At 42.0% G+C, this 17,512-nt stretch overlaps 1 protein-coding gene across 4 annotated transcripts in view; it reads left to right on the forward strand.

The window, feature by feature from the left end:
* Positions 1-17,512, forward strand: part of cacna1c (calcium channel, voltage-dependent, L type, alpha 1C subunit) — a 235,836-nt gene that overhangs the window by 79,569 nt on the left and 138,755 nt on the right. For 2 of the 4 annotated variants that reach the window (XM_053508748.1, XM_053508750.1), the window contains exon 8: positions 9,971-10,074. In XM_053508748.1, coding sequence (XP_053364723.1) covers positions 9,971-10,074 — 104 coding nt within the window. Of the gene's footprint in view, positions 1-9,970; positions 10,075-10,332; positions 10,437-17,512 lie in introns of all 4 variants that reach the window. The other 2 variants (XM_053508747.1, XM_053508749.1) reach the window with 1 other exon arrangement.

Raw genomic sequence — 17,512 nt, forward strand, 5'->3', positions numbered from 1 at the left:
AACAAAAAACAAATTAAACAGCTCCTCACCTTTGAAAACAATCGCGACAGAGAGAAGTTTGTGTGTTTATTTGGCAACCTGAGAGGAGGGGGGCTGAAGGGGGACTCGCTCGCGTTTAAAGCCCCCTTCTCTCAGGTTGCCAAACAAACACACAAACTCTCTGCCTTACACAGACACAAACACACAGACTCAAAAACACTGCAGGCACTAAGACCCAGCAGGGGAGACGATAGGTCTCGGCTTTACAGCTCCCTTTCTCTCAGGTTGCCAAATAAACACACAAACTCTTCTCTGTCGCGACTGTTTTCAAAGGTGAGGAGCTGTTTAATTTTTGTTGTTGTTGTTGTTGTTTTACTTTCACTTTACAGTAGTGATCCCGTTAGTATGTGCTCACGCGAGTGTGACTAGCGATGTTCCTTGCTAATTTTTAAACGGTTTTAAAAACGGTCTCTCCGTTAATGTGTGTGTGTGTGTGTGCGCGCGCACGCACATCTCACACACACACACACACACACACACACACACACACACACACACAGCGCGTGTGTGTATGTACCCAGCAGGAGAGACGATTATCCACAATTCTGCTGCAAGAGAGAGAAAAACCGTTGGCTCACTTGTGATGACGTAACGCTCGTTGTTAAAACAAGAAGCGCATGCGTGAAACATGATACTCTGTGCTCGTTAACTAAGACAATGCTCGTTTTTCAAGTAAAAATTTATTAAAAATTGTTGCTCGTCTTGCAAAACACTCGTAAACCACGTTACTCGTAATCCGAGGTTCCACTGTGTATATATATATATATATATATATATATATATATATATATATATATATATATATATTGCTACTACATGAGCTGCGCCTCATTAATACCTGAGAGAATGAACTCTTAAAGTCTATAGTCTGTTGTTATAGCAACACTTAATGGTAAAGCCAGCAAACGCACACCGCTAGGATACACGGTGGTAAAACCATTATTCTGGTTAAGTACCATCTGTAGCAGCCCTTCCTCTCTGGACTGTTGAGCAACCAGGGAGCTCATCAGAAGCACTATCATTTCTGCCTTAAGGTGCCCTTTCTCTGGTTTTAGGGGGTGAGGCAACACTGCCATGCCTACATGACAACAAACAAGTCTGATCCACTGAGGCACAACCCCACAACCCACAGCACCCAAAGGGTCCACCAATAATATTATGTTAACGTTATGTCTGATCACTGTAAACATCTTTTAGCATGAACAAATTGAAGAATGAGCACATTTGGGTCTGAAAGCTTCAATGGTTGATTGAACATTAAAAATAAGGCAGGAGTGAGATTACAAGCAGTTTTGTACACACTTTTACAATTTACACCTCTACAGATTATTTCAAAGTGAAATGAATTTGTCTTACACAATGTGCAACTTTTTGTTTGACTTCCTCCGGTCTTATACATTCTTTGACTAACAGGTAAATTTCCTCTGCTTTTTACTGTCTTCTGCCTGCATGCTGCAACCTGAGTAGGGTTGAATGGTGGAAAGCTACCAGCAACATTGAATGCAGTCTTCTGAACAACTCACATGAGCACCATTGTGCATGCTCTGGATAATATACTTAAACAGGAGCATGTTGTTTTTTTTGACATATTGCTGATGGTCACATACAATACAACCGTACATAATAACAATGCTTTGGAGAAGATGATGAAGCTATATTATAACTTCTCATTAAGAACAATAAAACATATTGCACCACTGTGGCATATGCTAATAATATGTTAGTTATTCTACTACTAGTACTGGAGCACTAATACTATTGAAATGACTGGCACATCTGGGCCAGGATAGAGGGGATATATGAGCTTATGTGGGCTTGGAATAACCTTGTTTGTGTACACTCTTCAAATAAAGAGCAACATTCTTAAGCCAAATATTTCCTCCTAAGATACTTGGTAAATCCATTGAGATATTATTTCTGGTACATCTATGTTGTTGATGTTAAGCAAACATCAATGATTTAGTAGATATTTGTTTAGACATTCCTATGGTGTATAAAAAAAGGAATTTACCAACACACTTACTCATTCTCTATAGTTCTTATCCAGTACAGGGTCATAGGAGGCCTGAAGCCTATCCCAAGGGACCCAGGCCACTATATTTTGGATAGGGTGCCAGTCTATCACAAGCAAACACACATACAGTACATACACATAAACACACTACTTAGTAAATTAAAGTTGGAAATGCCAACTAGCCTAATCTGCATTTACAAACAACATCAGGTAATTGTTTAGACAGTCCATAGAAACACAGTGTTAAGCTATCAGTGCAGTCCCATTACACATTAAATTTATAGTCTTGAACAGGGGGAATCAAGTTCAGTCCTAGAGAGCTGCAGTCCTGCAGATTTTAGCTCCAACCCTGAAAAAAAAACTCATCTGTCTGTAGCCTAAGTAATCCTGAAGACCTTGATTAGCTTGTTTAGGTGTATTTGATTAGGGTTGGAGGGTCGTCCAACATTAGTGTCTGACCTCACAAATGTGTTTCTGAAAGAATTTTCATGGGTGTCACTAGGAGGAAAAACGTCGCGGGGTTACTTTGCTGTAACCCTGCTCCCTGAAAAGGCGGGAACAAGATGCTGCGTGAAAACGCTATGGGAATATCTTTTCATGTTGCCGGTTGTGAAGCATGTGTGTACCAAACACGCCTAATTTTGGCTTATATAACCTCGGTCAGGTGACTTCATCTGATTAGACGCACCTGCAGGTTATAAATAGGAGTGAGCCGGCAACATTCCTCAGATTGATTGTCTGAACGGACGTCCGGTCACATGGGCAGGGCGGCATTGGGATGCAGCATCTCGTTCCTGCCTTTTCGGGGAACAGGGTTACAGCAAAGTAACCCGAGACGTTCCCTTTCAAAGGCTACACTCGATGGTGCGTGAAAATGCTATGGGAACGAGAGTACCAACGTCACCGCACTGCAAGTGTCTGGACCCTACATTGTGTAGCATGTGCTACATAGCATCTCTCACCCAATGTGACAAGGTCTGCATAGTGGCGGCCGCTCCCCGGTTGCGGCCTCCATAGCATATAAAGAGCTGCTCTGATCTACGCCACTGACTGGTGCAGTAGACGTAAATCCGAAGAGCACGTACTGGACACAATAAGTGAAGTTTCTCCTGCTCTGAAACTGTAAAAGGACAGAAGGCTTCAAGGCGCGCAGATCCCCAATCCTCTCGAGAGAGGTAATGGCCATAAGAAAAACCATCTTAAGAGTCAGAAGCCTGTCAGGTGCTGACTCTAGTGGTTCGAAAGGAGTGTCAATTAGACCTTCGAGCACGATAGATAAATCCCATGAAGAGGTCGTGGCTCTAGTGCGTGGCCTTAACCGTTTAGCTCCACAAATAAAACGGGCAACTAAAGGGTGTTTTCCCACAGTAATCCCCTCGATTGGAACATGGCAGGCTGAGATAGCGGCCACGTACGTCCTGAGGGTACTAGGGCACAGGCCAGAGGACAACTTATCTTGCAGGAACTTCAGCACTGAAACAATTCGGCAGTGGACTGGGTCTACCTGCTTCGTCATGCACCAACTTTTGAAAACATTCTATTTGAGGGCATAAGCTTTCCTAGTGGAGGGAGCTCTAGCGGCTAGAATAGTGTCAATAACGCTGGCTGGGAGACCAGCTTGACTTAGTAGGTCCTGTTCAGGGGCCAAACGTAAAGGTTCCAAAGCTCGGGTCGGGGATGAAATATTGTCCCCTGCGCCTGAGACAGAAGATCCCTCCTCACTGGAATCATCCAAGGTGAGCCATCGAGGAGAGATATTAGATCCGAAAACCATACTCTGGCCGGCCAACGGGGCGCTATCAGTAAGAGGCGCAAACGGTGTTGACGGACCCTCGGCAGGACTCCCGGGAGCAGAGGTATTGGAGGAAACACATAAAGGTGTAAATTGGGCCACATATGGGCCATCGCGTCCAGACCCAGGGGAGCTGGATGAGTCAGAAAGTAGTAGAGGAGACATTGTGCTGTCTCTTGGGAGGCAAAGACCACCTCTGCTGTAAAGAATCTTTCCCAGATTTGGCTGACTACGTGGGGGTGGAGTTTCCATTCCCCGTGTGTCACAGCTTGTCTGGACAGTAAATCTGCTCCCACATTCATGTGCCCTGGAATGTAAATCGCCCTGAGGGACAGGAACTTGTCCTGTGCCCAGAGCAGAACCTGATGCGCTAGCTCGTTCAAGCGGCGCGAGTGCAGTCTGCCCTGGCGATTTATATAGGAAACTACCGATGTGTTGTCCACCCGCACTACAACATGGTAGCCCCTCAGCTGCTGGAGGAAGTGCTGTAGGGCCAAAAATAGAGCCATTATTTTGAGGCAATTGATGTGCCATGCGAGAAGATGACCTCTCCAGCGCCCTTGAGCTGGACGGCCATCCAAGACAGCGCCCAAGCCGGTAAGGGAAGCATCTGTTGTTAGCATTTTGCGACAAAAAGACGGACCTAGAGTGGGACCCAAGGTGAGAAACCGGGGTTTGAACCACGTAGAAAGGGTACGATGTCCTTCGAGCGTAACCCTTATTCGCCTTCGGGGATTGGCCCTTGTATGAAATCCCCTGGCTTTCCCCTGGCGAAATTCAAACGTAAGCGAAATTCAAAGCCAGTAATTCCAATAAAGTTCAAGACCCTTAGGTCGAAGGCAAAGAAGAAACTAAGGAGCAAAGTGAGGTCGTAACTGAAAGACGGAGACAAAACAAAATGCCGGAGTAAAGGCAAATACAGCACAATAATCTGGTGACAGGTGACAGGTGGGTGTTTCGCAGCGTCCTAACTATGCAGAGTTGATTTAATCCAAATCGGCAACAGTTGTGTCAGGATAAACTAACCTTGGAGACCAGACGACGTAACTTTAGCGATTAGCCCAATGTAGCGTGGATGGTAAACCCAAATGCAGAAGAGAGCGAGTAGGCAGGACTCTCACAGAAGGGGAGCAAGGGAAAAACACGAATTTAACCCACGTCCTATACACACTGAATATCAGAAAGCAAAACCCAAGAAAGTGAGTACTCACGAATTGCTAGAAGGACAGCCAGAACCGACATAGGCGAACTCAATGACTGAGTGTAGAATCGTGGTTTGTTTACTCCTCTTATACTTCCTGGTTTGCGCAGAAGGCTTCAAGGCCTTCACTTTCGGGTCCTAGTGCCGGTCGCCGATTGAGTGTGCATGACAGTACCCCCCTGTCCAGGACCGGCTCTTGACTGTCCTGAGGTGAAGGATACCTGACGATGGGGCAGTGGGGGGTGGGTGGATTCATTGGAGAGGTGGTGAAGTGTTTCAGTTGGGAGATGTGAAAAACTGGATGGATCCAGAGCGCCGCAGGCAGCTGGAGCCGGTAGGTGGCAGGATTTATCCGGTGGCTGATGCGGTATGGGCCGATGACCCTGGGAGATAGTTTTCGTGACTTGATTAGCTCCGCATGCTGGTCCACCACGTCGCAGAGATGCGCATAATCCGCTGGGTTCACCGCGTTAGCTTCAGTCATTATGTCAGGATGAACTAACCTCGGAGACCAGACGACGTAGCTTTAGCGATTATCACAATGTAGCGTGGATGGTAAACCCAAACGCGGAAAAGAGCGAGTAGGCAGGATAACCACGCGATTTAGTTTAAGGACTTTCACAGAAGGGGTGCAAGGGGAACACAAATTTAACCCGCGTCCTATGTGCATGACAAGTTAAGCTCGAGCCGTCACTGAGGCAGCAAAAACAAGAGGCGGCGAGGAGCGGGAACAGGAGTGATTTTAATTACTGGCGGAGGAGCTATGTTGTGGGCGAGAACTGGCGCATTGTGACACAACAGGGTAAAAAAAATAATAAATCAGGAACGACCATGGAGTTAGAAATTGATCTCAAACTTTTGAGCGGTAGTGTAAATATATAAAAATTTTGATTTCCTCAGGTCTGTTTTCATGTTGTCCCCATGCTTGGTGGGTTTCATACAGTACAGGTGCTCTGGTTTCCGTCAACAGTCCAAAGACATGTAGAATAGGCTTAATGGTTTTCACAGATTGCCTGTAGCGTGTAATTGTGTGTGTGTGTAAATGTTTACAAAATGTCCTACAACTGTAGTAAAAATAGGAATTAATTAATTGTAACAGAATTTACTGAATGAATGGAAAATAAGTATCTATACACCCACACACACATACTGATCAGCCATAAAATTATAACCACCTGTAACGGTTAACCCCTAGAGGGCGCCAAAGCGCCTGGGTTTGTTTGTTTTATGTTGGAGTTTGTGTTTAAGTCCCAGACTGCACCTCGGTCAGGTGACATGGGAATTCACCTGAACCGAGGTAAGATAATTAAGTTAATTATAAATAGCCTGACTGGAGCGCAGTCAGGCGTCTAGCTTTAGTTGTTGTCCTTTGAATTATTTATGTTGGTGTTTATTTTATGTTTTTATTTAATAAAAACCCATTACTAAACCGCCGGCTCGCCTCCTGCAAATTATGCCACGCACACACAGACACCGACTGAGAAATCGTGACAGAAAGCTAGACCGTCAAAGTGGCATAGCGGAGGTCGCTCCCCCAGATGTTTTTTGGGGGAACGCTATCACCATCTCGCCCGAGCTGGCGGAATGGCTGGAGGACAGCGAGGAGCAAGGTGAGAGAGAGCTCTGGCAGAGCTGGGAAGGATGCACGCTCACTGAACCGGCGGACTGGCTGGAGGACAGCGAGGAGCAGCGAGAGACAAGAGCACGGCACAGATGGGAAGGCTGCAGACTCGCCATTCGGCGGACGCCGTTTAAAGGTGAGGCAGCGGGGAGAGACACGGCCCCAGGCACCATCCAAGACACGTTGTTGGCGCAGCAAAACAGAGAGTGCATCTCCGACCTGCGGGAGCAGGTGGCGCAACTCCAAATGCTGCTCGTCCAGGTTCGAGAGAACCACGCTGTAGCTCCGGATACTCTCCCTCTCTCTAATCTGGACGACGCGCTCCTCCTCCCGCTCCCGCCGGTAGTCAACGCGGAGGTCTACGCGCCGTGGCTGCACGGTGACGTGGACACGTTTCCTCCACCGCCGCCGCCTCTGCCAGACATGGGGGACATCGCTCCCGCTCCACAGCCGCCAAGCGTCGTGTGCGGCACTGCCGATCTGCCGCCTCCAAGCGGCACGAACTTCGAGCCAGCATCTCAGCCGGGCTTCGAGGTCGGTCTGCTGCTTCCTCCGCCTCCCGGCTTTGAAGACATCGCGCCAGCTCAGCAGCCGCCGATGGACGCAGCGAACGACGCTCCGGCTCCTCAGCCGGGCTTCGAGGTCGGCCTGCTGCTTTCTCCGCCTCCCGGCTTTGAAGACATCGCGCCAGCTCAGCAGCCGCCCAGCTCAGCGAGCGTCGCTCCAGCTCCGCCGCCGCCCAGCTCCGCCACCGCCCAGCTCAGCGAGCGTCGCTCCAGCTCCGCCGCCGCCCAGCTCAGCGAGCGTCGCTCCAGCTCCGCCGCCGCCCAGCTCAGCGAGCGTCGCTCCAGCTCCGCCGCCGCCCAGCTCAGCGAGCGTCGCTTCAGCTCCGCCGCCGCCCAGCTCAGCGAGCGTCACTCCAGCTCCGCCGCCGCCCAGCTCAGCGAGCGTCGCTCCAGCTCCTCAGCCGCCATCGAGCGTCGCTCCAGCTCCTCAGCCGCCGCCGAGCGTCGCTCCAGCTCCTCAGCAGTAACCTTTTTACCAGTATAAGCTGCAGTAGCTCTATTATTAGAATTACATAAGCCAGTCCTCAATATCTACATATCTAAACGAACCTTTGCCACCCATGATCCTGTTTTTGAATTCATTATTTTTAATTCCTTAGACCACCTTTGGTATATGGCCATACATAAGGACTTGAGTAACAAAGATTGTAATGGCTGGATGCTTGTTCTTATTGAAAGGTTTCAGAACACACAGTGAATTTTTGTTTTGGTGGCAAAAGGGTCGAACCTAATCAATATTAGGGTGCTGGTCATATTGTTATGGCAGATTGATGTACTGTACATATGGTGGGCATTCGAGTCAGGACTTTTGATAGAATAACAGGACAGAAGTTCCCATTATTTCTTCATATATTCCCTGCTACACTAATGCACTTATCCCAGTGTTTTACTCATGTTTGGACACCATCAAGGTAGAAAGTTTTCTCAGCATGCCGGAGCTATGATCGGGCTGCCTGCCTCATGCTTAAAATGTTGGCCTGCTAGGAACTCCTTTAATGGCCCAAATGTGGAAATGACTTAAAACAAGGACTGTGTGGGAGATAGATGTAAAGGGGGGTCTACAATTTTCAGCATAGAAGCATTTCCACTGTGAGGGATAGATTCTAAAAAGAAAAATTCAAAAATCACATTGTATGATTTTTTTAAACAATTTATTTGTAAATTACTGTGTCAAATAAGCATTTGATCACTTGCTTATTAGTCAGATTTCTGACCCCCAAAGACCTGTTATTTTGCTTTTAAATAGTCCAGCTACATTCGGCTCATGATTCTAAATTAGTAGCACCTGTTTGAGGTCGTTAGCTGTCATAAAGACACCTGTGCACCCCACAATAAGTAGATACATGGGGTATCAATGATGCTAAAAATGGTGAAGAACCAAAACTACATGGGAGGAGCTGGTCAATGCCGTGAAGAGAGCTGGGACCATCATTTCCAAGGCTACTGTCTTAAAACACTAAGTAATACACTAAGACGTCATGGTTTAAAATCTGGCATCTCACGGAAGATTCCTCTGCTTAAGTCAGCCCATGTCCAGGCCTGTCTGAAGTTTGCCAGGAACCATCTGGATGCTCCAAAGGAGTCATGGGAGAAAATCCTGTGGTCAGATAAGACTAAAGTAGAACTCTTTGGTCTTAACTCAATTCGCCGTGTTTGGAGGAAGAAGAATGATCAGTATAATCCCAATAATACCATACCCACTGGAAGCATTATGTTCTGGGGGTGTTTTTTTGCACAGGAGACAGAATGAGTACACTGTATTTAGAAGAGGATGAACGGGGCTTTGTATTGTGACATATTGGGCAAAAACCTTCGTCCCCCAGTCAGAGCATTAAAGATGGGTCGTGGCTGGGTCTTCCAACATGACAATGACCCAAAGCACACAGCCAGGAAAACCAAGGAGTGGCTCCGTTAGAAGCATATGGACTATTTAAAAGCAGAATAACAGGTCTTTGAGGGTCAGAAATCCGGCTAATAAGCAAGTGATCACATATTTATTTGACACAGTAATTTACAAATAAAATGTTAAAAAATTATACAATGTGATTTCCGGGTTCTTCTTTTTAAATTCTGCCTCTCACAGTGGAAATGCACCTATGCTAAAAATTGTAGACCCCTCCATGATTTCTAAGTAAGAGAACTTGCAAAATCACAGGGTGATCAACACTTATTTATATATTAGTTTTAAACACTATATATAAACACTTATTGACCTCACTACATATATATATATATATATATATATATATATATATATATATATATATATATACAGTGAGGTCAATAAGTGTTTATATATAGTGTTTCTAACTAATATATATATATATATATATATATATATATATATATATATATATATATAGTTCTATTTAAAACACTGTATCACCAAACATTTATAGATACCTAACTGTAATGGTCTTTTTTTTCATTTAAATTTTTATTTATTTTTTCTTTTTAGTATGTAATCCAATATACTAGGTGGCCAGCTATGACATCGAAATGTTCAGAATGGGCCACCCAGTATTAATAACCCCCCTTAAGTAACATTTCCCTATATATCCATTTACATACCTTTTGACATAAATGACTCTGAATACAGCCTACGCGCCCCTCTAGTAGTTACAACAGCTTCCTAGCATCCATCATTTTTGCTTAAATTCTTTTTACCTTCTTCTATCTCTTTCACTCTTGCACTCTCTTTCTTTCCTAACTGTGCTTCCTTCCCTTTCCCTTTTAGATGCAGGATGCTATGGGCTATGAGCTTCCCTGGGTCTATTTTGTCAGTCTCGTCATCTTTGGATCCTTTTTCGTTCTAAATCTGGTTCTTGGGGTGTTGAGTGGGTAAGCAACATGCATGTGCATGTGCTGTATGTGTATGGATGTGTGTTCATGGACTCCGTTGTCTAGCATCAGAGTAGAACAACACTTTGACTAATGGCGCATCTTTCATCTCACAAGGAGAAAGAACAGAGAGCCAGAGAAAGCCAGCTGTTTATTTATTTAAAAGAAAGGCCCATTATGTTGTTCTAAGCCAATCATGTGCTAACCATCCCTCTCTCTTTCCATTTCTCCATTTCTCCTCTTTGTCCCTATTCCCAGGTGAATGATGCTGTAGGAAAGTCCTGGCCATGGCTTTATTTTGTTACTCTAATCATCATTGGCTCATTTTTTGTTCTTAACTTGGTTCTGGGGGTCCTGAGCGGGTAAGAGACAGATGATCATGCAGACAGATTGAAGACAGACAAACTGGATTTTCTAAGTATAGATTGAAATCCTAAACAAGCCCGGAAATAATAATAATAATATACTGAAAGATACCAAGCTAAAAGACTGCTAAATGTCTTTAATGAATGGTAAAATAATCTTTAAAAACTACTAAAATTCTGAACTATCCTTATTTCTAAATCTATATGATAGTATTGATACAAATGACATGGTTAATTTCTGACAAATCAAAACCTGTATATTTTCTAAACTGAAAGTAAAGGTGTATCCCCTCTGGGTTAAAAACTCTAAATAAGAATTAAACTCTGGGTTAAGAAAAATTCCATATAAATACTATAAAATAGGCATTTAACAAGTTCAGTGGTTAAGGCATTGGATAACGGTTCGGAAGATCCCGGGTTTAAACCCCACAACCACCAAGTTGCCACTGTTTTCTTCAACTGCTCAGATGTATATGGGATAAAAATGGAAGTTTTCTCTGTCCATCCTTATTCAAGTGATCCAGGTTGTGTGTGTGTGTGTGTGTGTGTGTGTGTGTGTGTGTGTGTGTGTGTGTGTGTGTGTGTGTGTGTGTGTGTGTGTGTGAAGATGGGTGGCAAAGATGGGTGGCAAAGATTTAGAAGATGGGTGGAATTTAACAGAGCTTCATGCTTCCATTACTCTTATAAATACTCATATCAGAATGCTTTCAGTACTTCTGGGCTTCTGCCTCCCTCAAGTTATTATCACTTTCCAAGCTAATGCCACTGTTTGTATTTTTTGTTTTGTTTTGTTTATGTGTAAGTGAGACCGCTGTTCCACTCTCTATCTTGTTTGCTGCACTCTTTCTAAAAGACAAACATTATTTGTGAAGTAACCTCATCAAGATTACAAACAGGTGAGGATCAATATGTTTACCTTATGGTCAAACCTGATTCTACTTTATCCACAGCATATACTTGGCCATGCCCCCCTGCCACAGCAGTCAACCGGTTTAAATATGAAACATTAGATTGACTCTCAGGTTCAATCATTGTAACTGGGTAATGACATTTGTCCACATGAGGTAGACAAGAAGACTTCAATTCACTTATTCATTTTCTATACTGCTTATTCTGATCAGAGCCACCGGAGGCCTGGAGCCTGTCCCAGGAGACATGGGGCATGAGGAGAGGTACGCCCTGAATGGGGTGCCAATCCTTGGCAGGATACAAGCACACACACTAACTCACAGTATGGGAAATTTGAAAATGCCAGTTAGCTTAACCTGAATGTCTTTGGACTGTAAAAAGATACTGGAGTACTTAGAGGACAACCCACTAACCATGGGGAGAACATGCAAACTCCTTGCACACAGACATGGAGCAGGGGTCGAATCCTTAACCCTGGAGGTGTGAGGCAACATTGCTAACCCCTAATACCACAATGCAATTCAATTCGGTTGTATTTGTATACCTGTTTAAACAATAGACATTGTCACAAAGCAGCTTTACAGAATAAAAAAATATGGATAAAGACAGAAAAATGTAATGTAAATTATATTAATCAGCTTGTCCATAATGAGCTAGCCAGAGGTGATCGTTGTGAAGCTATATTCCTGCTGGAAGGTTTATATTTCAATTACGTATAGGAAAGGTTTTTACATTAATTAATTATTTTAGCCTAGGCTTAGCCACTGAGACCAAAAGTTAAATGGAATGGTATTCCTTAACTGTGGGTCTTGGAAGAAAACCTCTGCCTCTTGCAGTAGTCTTCATTATACGAAGTATCAAGAAATATCCTGCATCTTTTAATTGTTGTAGGTGTGGCAGATCATAAACACTGTTGGTGCACTAAGAAAGTGTGGCACAAGACCATTTATTTCTAGATCAGTAATAATAACTTAATTAATGATCAAATTTCAGGGGAAGCCAATGCAATGTGGATAAAATAGGGGTAATGTGTTCACATCTTCTGATTCTAGTACAGACTCTGGCTGCTGCATTTGGGACAAACTGTTTTTTTATGCACCTAGTTAAACATCCAGATAGTAAAGGAATTACAGTAGTCTAACCTTGATGCAAGGCAAAAGCATGAACTAGTTTTTCTGCATCATGTAGTGAAAATATGTTCCTTACCTTGAATTTTTTTCTGAGATGAAAGGAGGATATCCTATTATATAAATAATGAGTATCCCATTATCTACATAAGCTTCAAATGAAAGTTTGCAATCAATAATCAAACCAAGGTCTTTTATTGCTCACATAATGAAACAGAAAGGCCATCCAAAGTTACTGTGTGATCAGTTGCTTCTAGCTGCATGTGTTCCTAGTACTATTACTCCTGATATGTCAGAATTAAGTAGAAGGAATTAAATAAGCATTCAATGTATAAAGTCCTTAACACATTTCTCAAATAAATGTTCTTAACTATAAGTCATTTGTATAACAGTGGAAACTAATTTCATGCTTAAGAATTACATTCTCCAGAGGAAGCATATAGAGAAATTGTTATGGGCCTGGAGATTTTATACTTTCCCTCTAGGGAAGATGTGATTTGAGTGTATATTGTTCCAGGTGTTAAAAAGAACACACACACACTTATGTAAGGTTTACCTCCTGGTCCCTGATCTATAAATGACTCACTCAATATTTTTTAAAGGTGTGATATGTAGCATAATTTAATATAAACATCTAACGCAGCACAAGTGGATACAGATGCAAAAGTATGAAAAAAAAAAGATTTTAAAAAGCAGGTTCGCAATAATACACTTGACCGAATCGATAAACAGACCTCTTCAGGATAATAAAAATCTTAAAACTATTTGGATAATGACAATAAAGTCAAGGACGACACAAAGCATCAATTACGTAAAAGGCTTAGCACTTTAGGAACAGATAGACTGCAAGATACTTTAGGTTAGTAGAGTGTTTTGTGTGTGCATATATAGATCAGTAGTAATTGAAGCTCAAGCTGGCCAAATTTGTAGGCTGTGAGGCAGATTGCAAACTGGAGTTCAAGGAGCAGTTTAAGAGTTTTATAGGTATGTCTGTGGACATGATAGATCCCTTAAACAAAGAGCATATTGTGTTTACCAGATGTCCAAGATATCGGTGAATGATAATCTTTACATACAAGTATTGGAACTTGGTATAAGTTAAAGGTTTAACTGACAAATTAAGATTGTGGGGCTAAATTGTGTCATAATTTTTGCCTGGGTTTATGTTCTGGTTAAAACTAGGACAATTAGAGGCATTTTTACCAGGACATAAGCCCAGTCAAAATTTATTAGAAGACATTCCTCAAACAATGCCCTAGGTGGGCACCAAAGATTTATCCTTATCAGATAATCAAACTACCTCAGCTTGCTCCTTCTCATATGAAGGACCAACAGCTGCACTCTATCCAGATGTCTGAGCTCCTCAATTTTTCTTCCCAAATGTCTGAGCTCCTTAATTTTCCCCCAATTTTTCAGAAACTTGTGCTGCGTCAGAGGTAGTTTATTTCTGCCTCTGGCAACTTTGACCTCAATCTTTCGGTCAGTACCCAAAGCACAAGATCATAGGTGAGGGCTGGCACATAGATTTATTGGTAAATTAAAAGCTTTACCTTTCAATTTAGCTTTCTCTTCACCACAACAGATTTGTACAATCCTTCGAATTTACATGCTTATACCTTTTCCAAGTCCACAAAATAAATGCACATTGACTGGGTAAACTCCTATAATGGCAAGGGCAGAGTCAACAATGTTTTCCCTCCAGAAGATAAACTAACATCTTGACCCTTCACTCCAGAATCCTGGTATAGACTTTCAAAGGGAAGCACACACTCCTGTGACCTTTCTTGAAGATAGAGACAACCACCCCAGTATACCAATCTGGAGGCATTGACCCCGAACCTCCACACTATGCTGAAGAGGCTTGTCATTCAGAAAAACTCAAAATCATCTAGAGCCTTCAAGAACTCAGGGTAAATCTCGTCTACTTCAAGAGCCCCACCACAAAGAAGTTTTTTTTTTTTTTTTTTACCTCAGTGACTTCAGCCCACATGATTTCCAATTCTCGTTAGGATTCTCCAGCCTTACTTCTTGGATCGTGGAAGTGATTAGAGAGGTTATGGAGGTGTTCAAAATATTTTTTCCACCATCAACTGTAAACAGTAGGGCAAATCCATACACTTCCCTCCTGAGACACGTGACGGTTTCCCAGAATCTCTTTATGACTAAATGAAAGTCATTTTACATAGCCTCACTGAATTGCTCCCACACCTGAGTTCTTTCTTCCACTACTGCTTTTGCTGCTTTCTGCTTAAACTGCTAGTTTCTTTTGGCTGCTTCTGAAGACCCACAAGCCAACCATGCTCAAAAGCCCTCCTTTTTTTTACAGATACCTTTACCCCTGGTGTCCACTGAAACATATGCCTCAGCCTCAGCAATGGAGGTCTGGAACGTTGCCTGCTTACCCTAACTCTAAGCCTGCTAGGCCTACATGCCTCCCTCTGCAACTGCTTGACTTGAAGCCCTCAGTCAATCTGAATTGAGAGCAGCATCTCCAGTACCATCAGAGCTCAGTATACTGCTGTTCACTTACAACTCTGTTCAACTCACTGTGTAGCAAACAGTTAAAAAAAACAGTACCATGTTTTCTGATTACACAACTGCTGTGAGTTTCATAGAGTCAATAACCTGTCTCTAAAAGTAGGAGAAAACAGAAGAGAGAATTATTAAATTTAGGATCGCAAGGAATTGGCATCAACAATGATCATAATTCCATTCCCTTTTCAATTGTAAAATTTTCTCTTAATCTGTTGCTTAAACATTGTTACCAACATACTGTACCATTGTTGCTATAAACCAGCATTCTATGATTATATTTACCACATGTATTATCATTATTATTATTTACAATAGAAGGGTGTACTGTTTGGAGCTGTATGTTTTTGACATTGTTATATATTTGTATAGTCTTGTGTTGTAATAAAAATCTCTGAAATAAAGTAATAACAGCGTTAGCCATTTACACAAAATAAATAAATAATATAGTCAATGACTGTACACAGTATATGGTTAAACAACATGGTGCAATAATTAGGTTCTAACTTAAAATGTAAGAGAGTTGGCTCGTTCTCCTTTTATTTATATTAGAGTGACAGCAATGAAAATTGTATTGCGGCCAGTAATGCTTGCCTGTGTGGTAATATCATTGATGGAATCTTATTGAAAGGTTTAAAATATTTATTTTTCATAACCCATAGGCATGAGCTTTTTAAAGCCAGTTAAAGTTCAAGTGATATTTATGTACAATAATTTTTTAACATGTTATAATTTACAGTGAAACCTTGGATTATGAGCATAATTCGTTCTGGAAGCGTATTTTAAAACACTCATAAATCAAATTGAATTTTTCCATAAGAAATAATAGAAACTCAAATTATTTGTTCCACAACCCTAAAATATAAAAACGTAAAAATAATTAACACACAATATAAAGTAAAAATAAAACAAAATAACCTGCACTTTACCTTTAAAAAAAGTACAAATAAATCCCGACAGATTTTGTTTCCGTTTGTGTACACAGGCTCTGTGTATGTGTGCATGTGTGTGTGAGTGAAGCTAAAGTAAGGAGCCCCTCCTGTAACTACTCTGGTCTGCTCAAAAGGACTTCACGCTTCAAACTGATATCCACAGACATTTATTTCTTTCACACAGGTCATGAAACGCTGATGGAACACAGTGAAAACTAAAAATAAACAAATACAATATTTCAATTCACATTCATCACAATAATAAACATAAATTGCACTTTCTGTATGTAACGAGGCAGTAACAGCTTCAAAAATTATTTACCGTGTGCGCCTGTTGACCAGTAGTAGAATAATATTACAATTGCAGGTAAACGTTTGTTCCTTTATCGTTGGTCTTTCGTGTTTCTCTGACTTCTCTGACCCGTAACTTTTTTCTCCCGCTACTGTTTACGTACACTTCCGGCTCGCGCTATCACGTGACTCACACAGGTATAAATTTTATCTACAGCACAGGTAATATTGCAAACAAACACTTTTAATTACAATGCCAGGTTACTTATTGCCTTAAATAATTGTGCAATCATTAAACAAATTAACAAAAGAAAATCTTGTAGCTTATTCACTTCCGTTTAAGGAATCATACACCATTATAGCGCCAGCTACACCTCCCCTCTCCTCCTTTTTATCTTACACAGTTACCCCCTTCTCCAATCTTTTTACACACATGCTGTAACGGCTGGAAGATATGAGTCTGCAAAGCATTACCCAACATCACCACAAGGGGGGCTATCGCAGCCACCTTTGGATGAGTCGGAAGTATTCTGCAGGAGAGAGAGAGAGGAAGAAATGAGAGAAGCTTTTTCTTTGTGAAAAGCTGTGCACAGTACCAAGACTTTTATTTGTTTTGTTCATGTAAGAACACTTAGTTTACAATTTCAGACCAACCTTTGTTAACTTGGAACCGGTATCACATGTATAATAAAGCTGAGTTGTGATTTTCCCCCCTAACTCAGTGTAGTGCTTCCCGTAGTCAGTAAGACTAGCAGAGGTGGTGATGCTAGTAACCTACTAAATAATTTGTTTATCTGCTACCATGCTTTAGCCCCGTCACAACGCGAGCACACAACGGAAACACTGTTTTATTGAAAAAATAAACAAGAAATAATGACACTAGATTGAGTGACACACTAATAAAATCATTGCTGTAAAGTAAAAATAAAACAAATTAAACTGCACTTTACCTTTAAAAATGATCAGTGTTTCTGTGTAGAGCAGAGAGAATGTGTGTGTGTGTGTGTGTATGTGTCTGTGTGTGTCTGTAAAAGCGAAAGTAGGAGGGGTGTTTGTGTGGCACGGTGTCTAATGACGTGCGCACACAGACAAAGTGCAGGCTAATACATAGAGAGAAAATAGATTTTTAACTTCTTTAATAAGACTTGCTTTTGCTTCACGCACATGCATACAGACACAGCATTCTATGATTATATTTACCACATGTATTATTATTATTATTATTATTATTATTATTATACTGCAATATTGTTTGGACTTTATTTACAATAGAACTATGTAC

This window comes from Clarias gariepinus, chromosome 12 (assembly GCF_024256425.1).
Source record: "Clarias gariepinus isolate MV-2021 ecotype Netherlands chromosome 12, CGAR_prim_01v2, whole genome shotgun sequence".
Taxonomy (NCBI): domain Eukaryota; kingdom Metazoa; phylum Chordata; class Actinopteri; order Siluriformes; family Clariidae; genus Clarias; species Clarias gariepinus.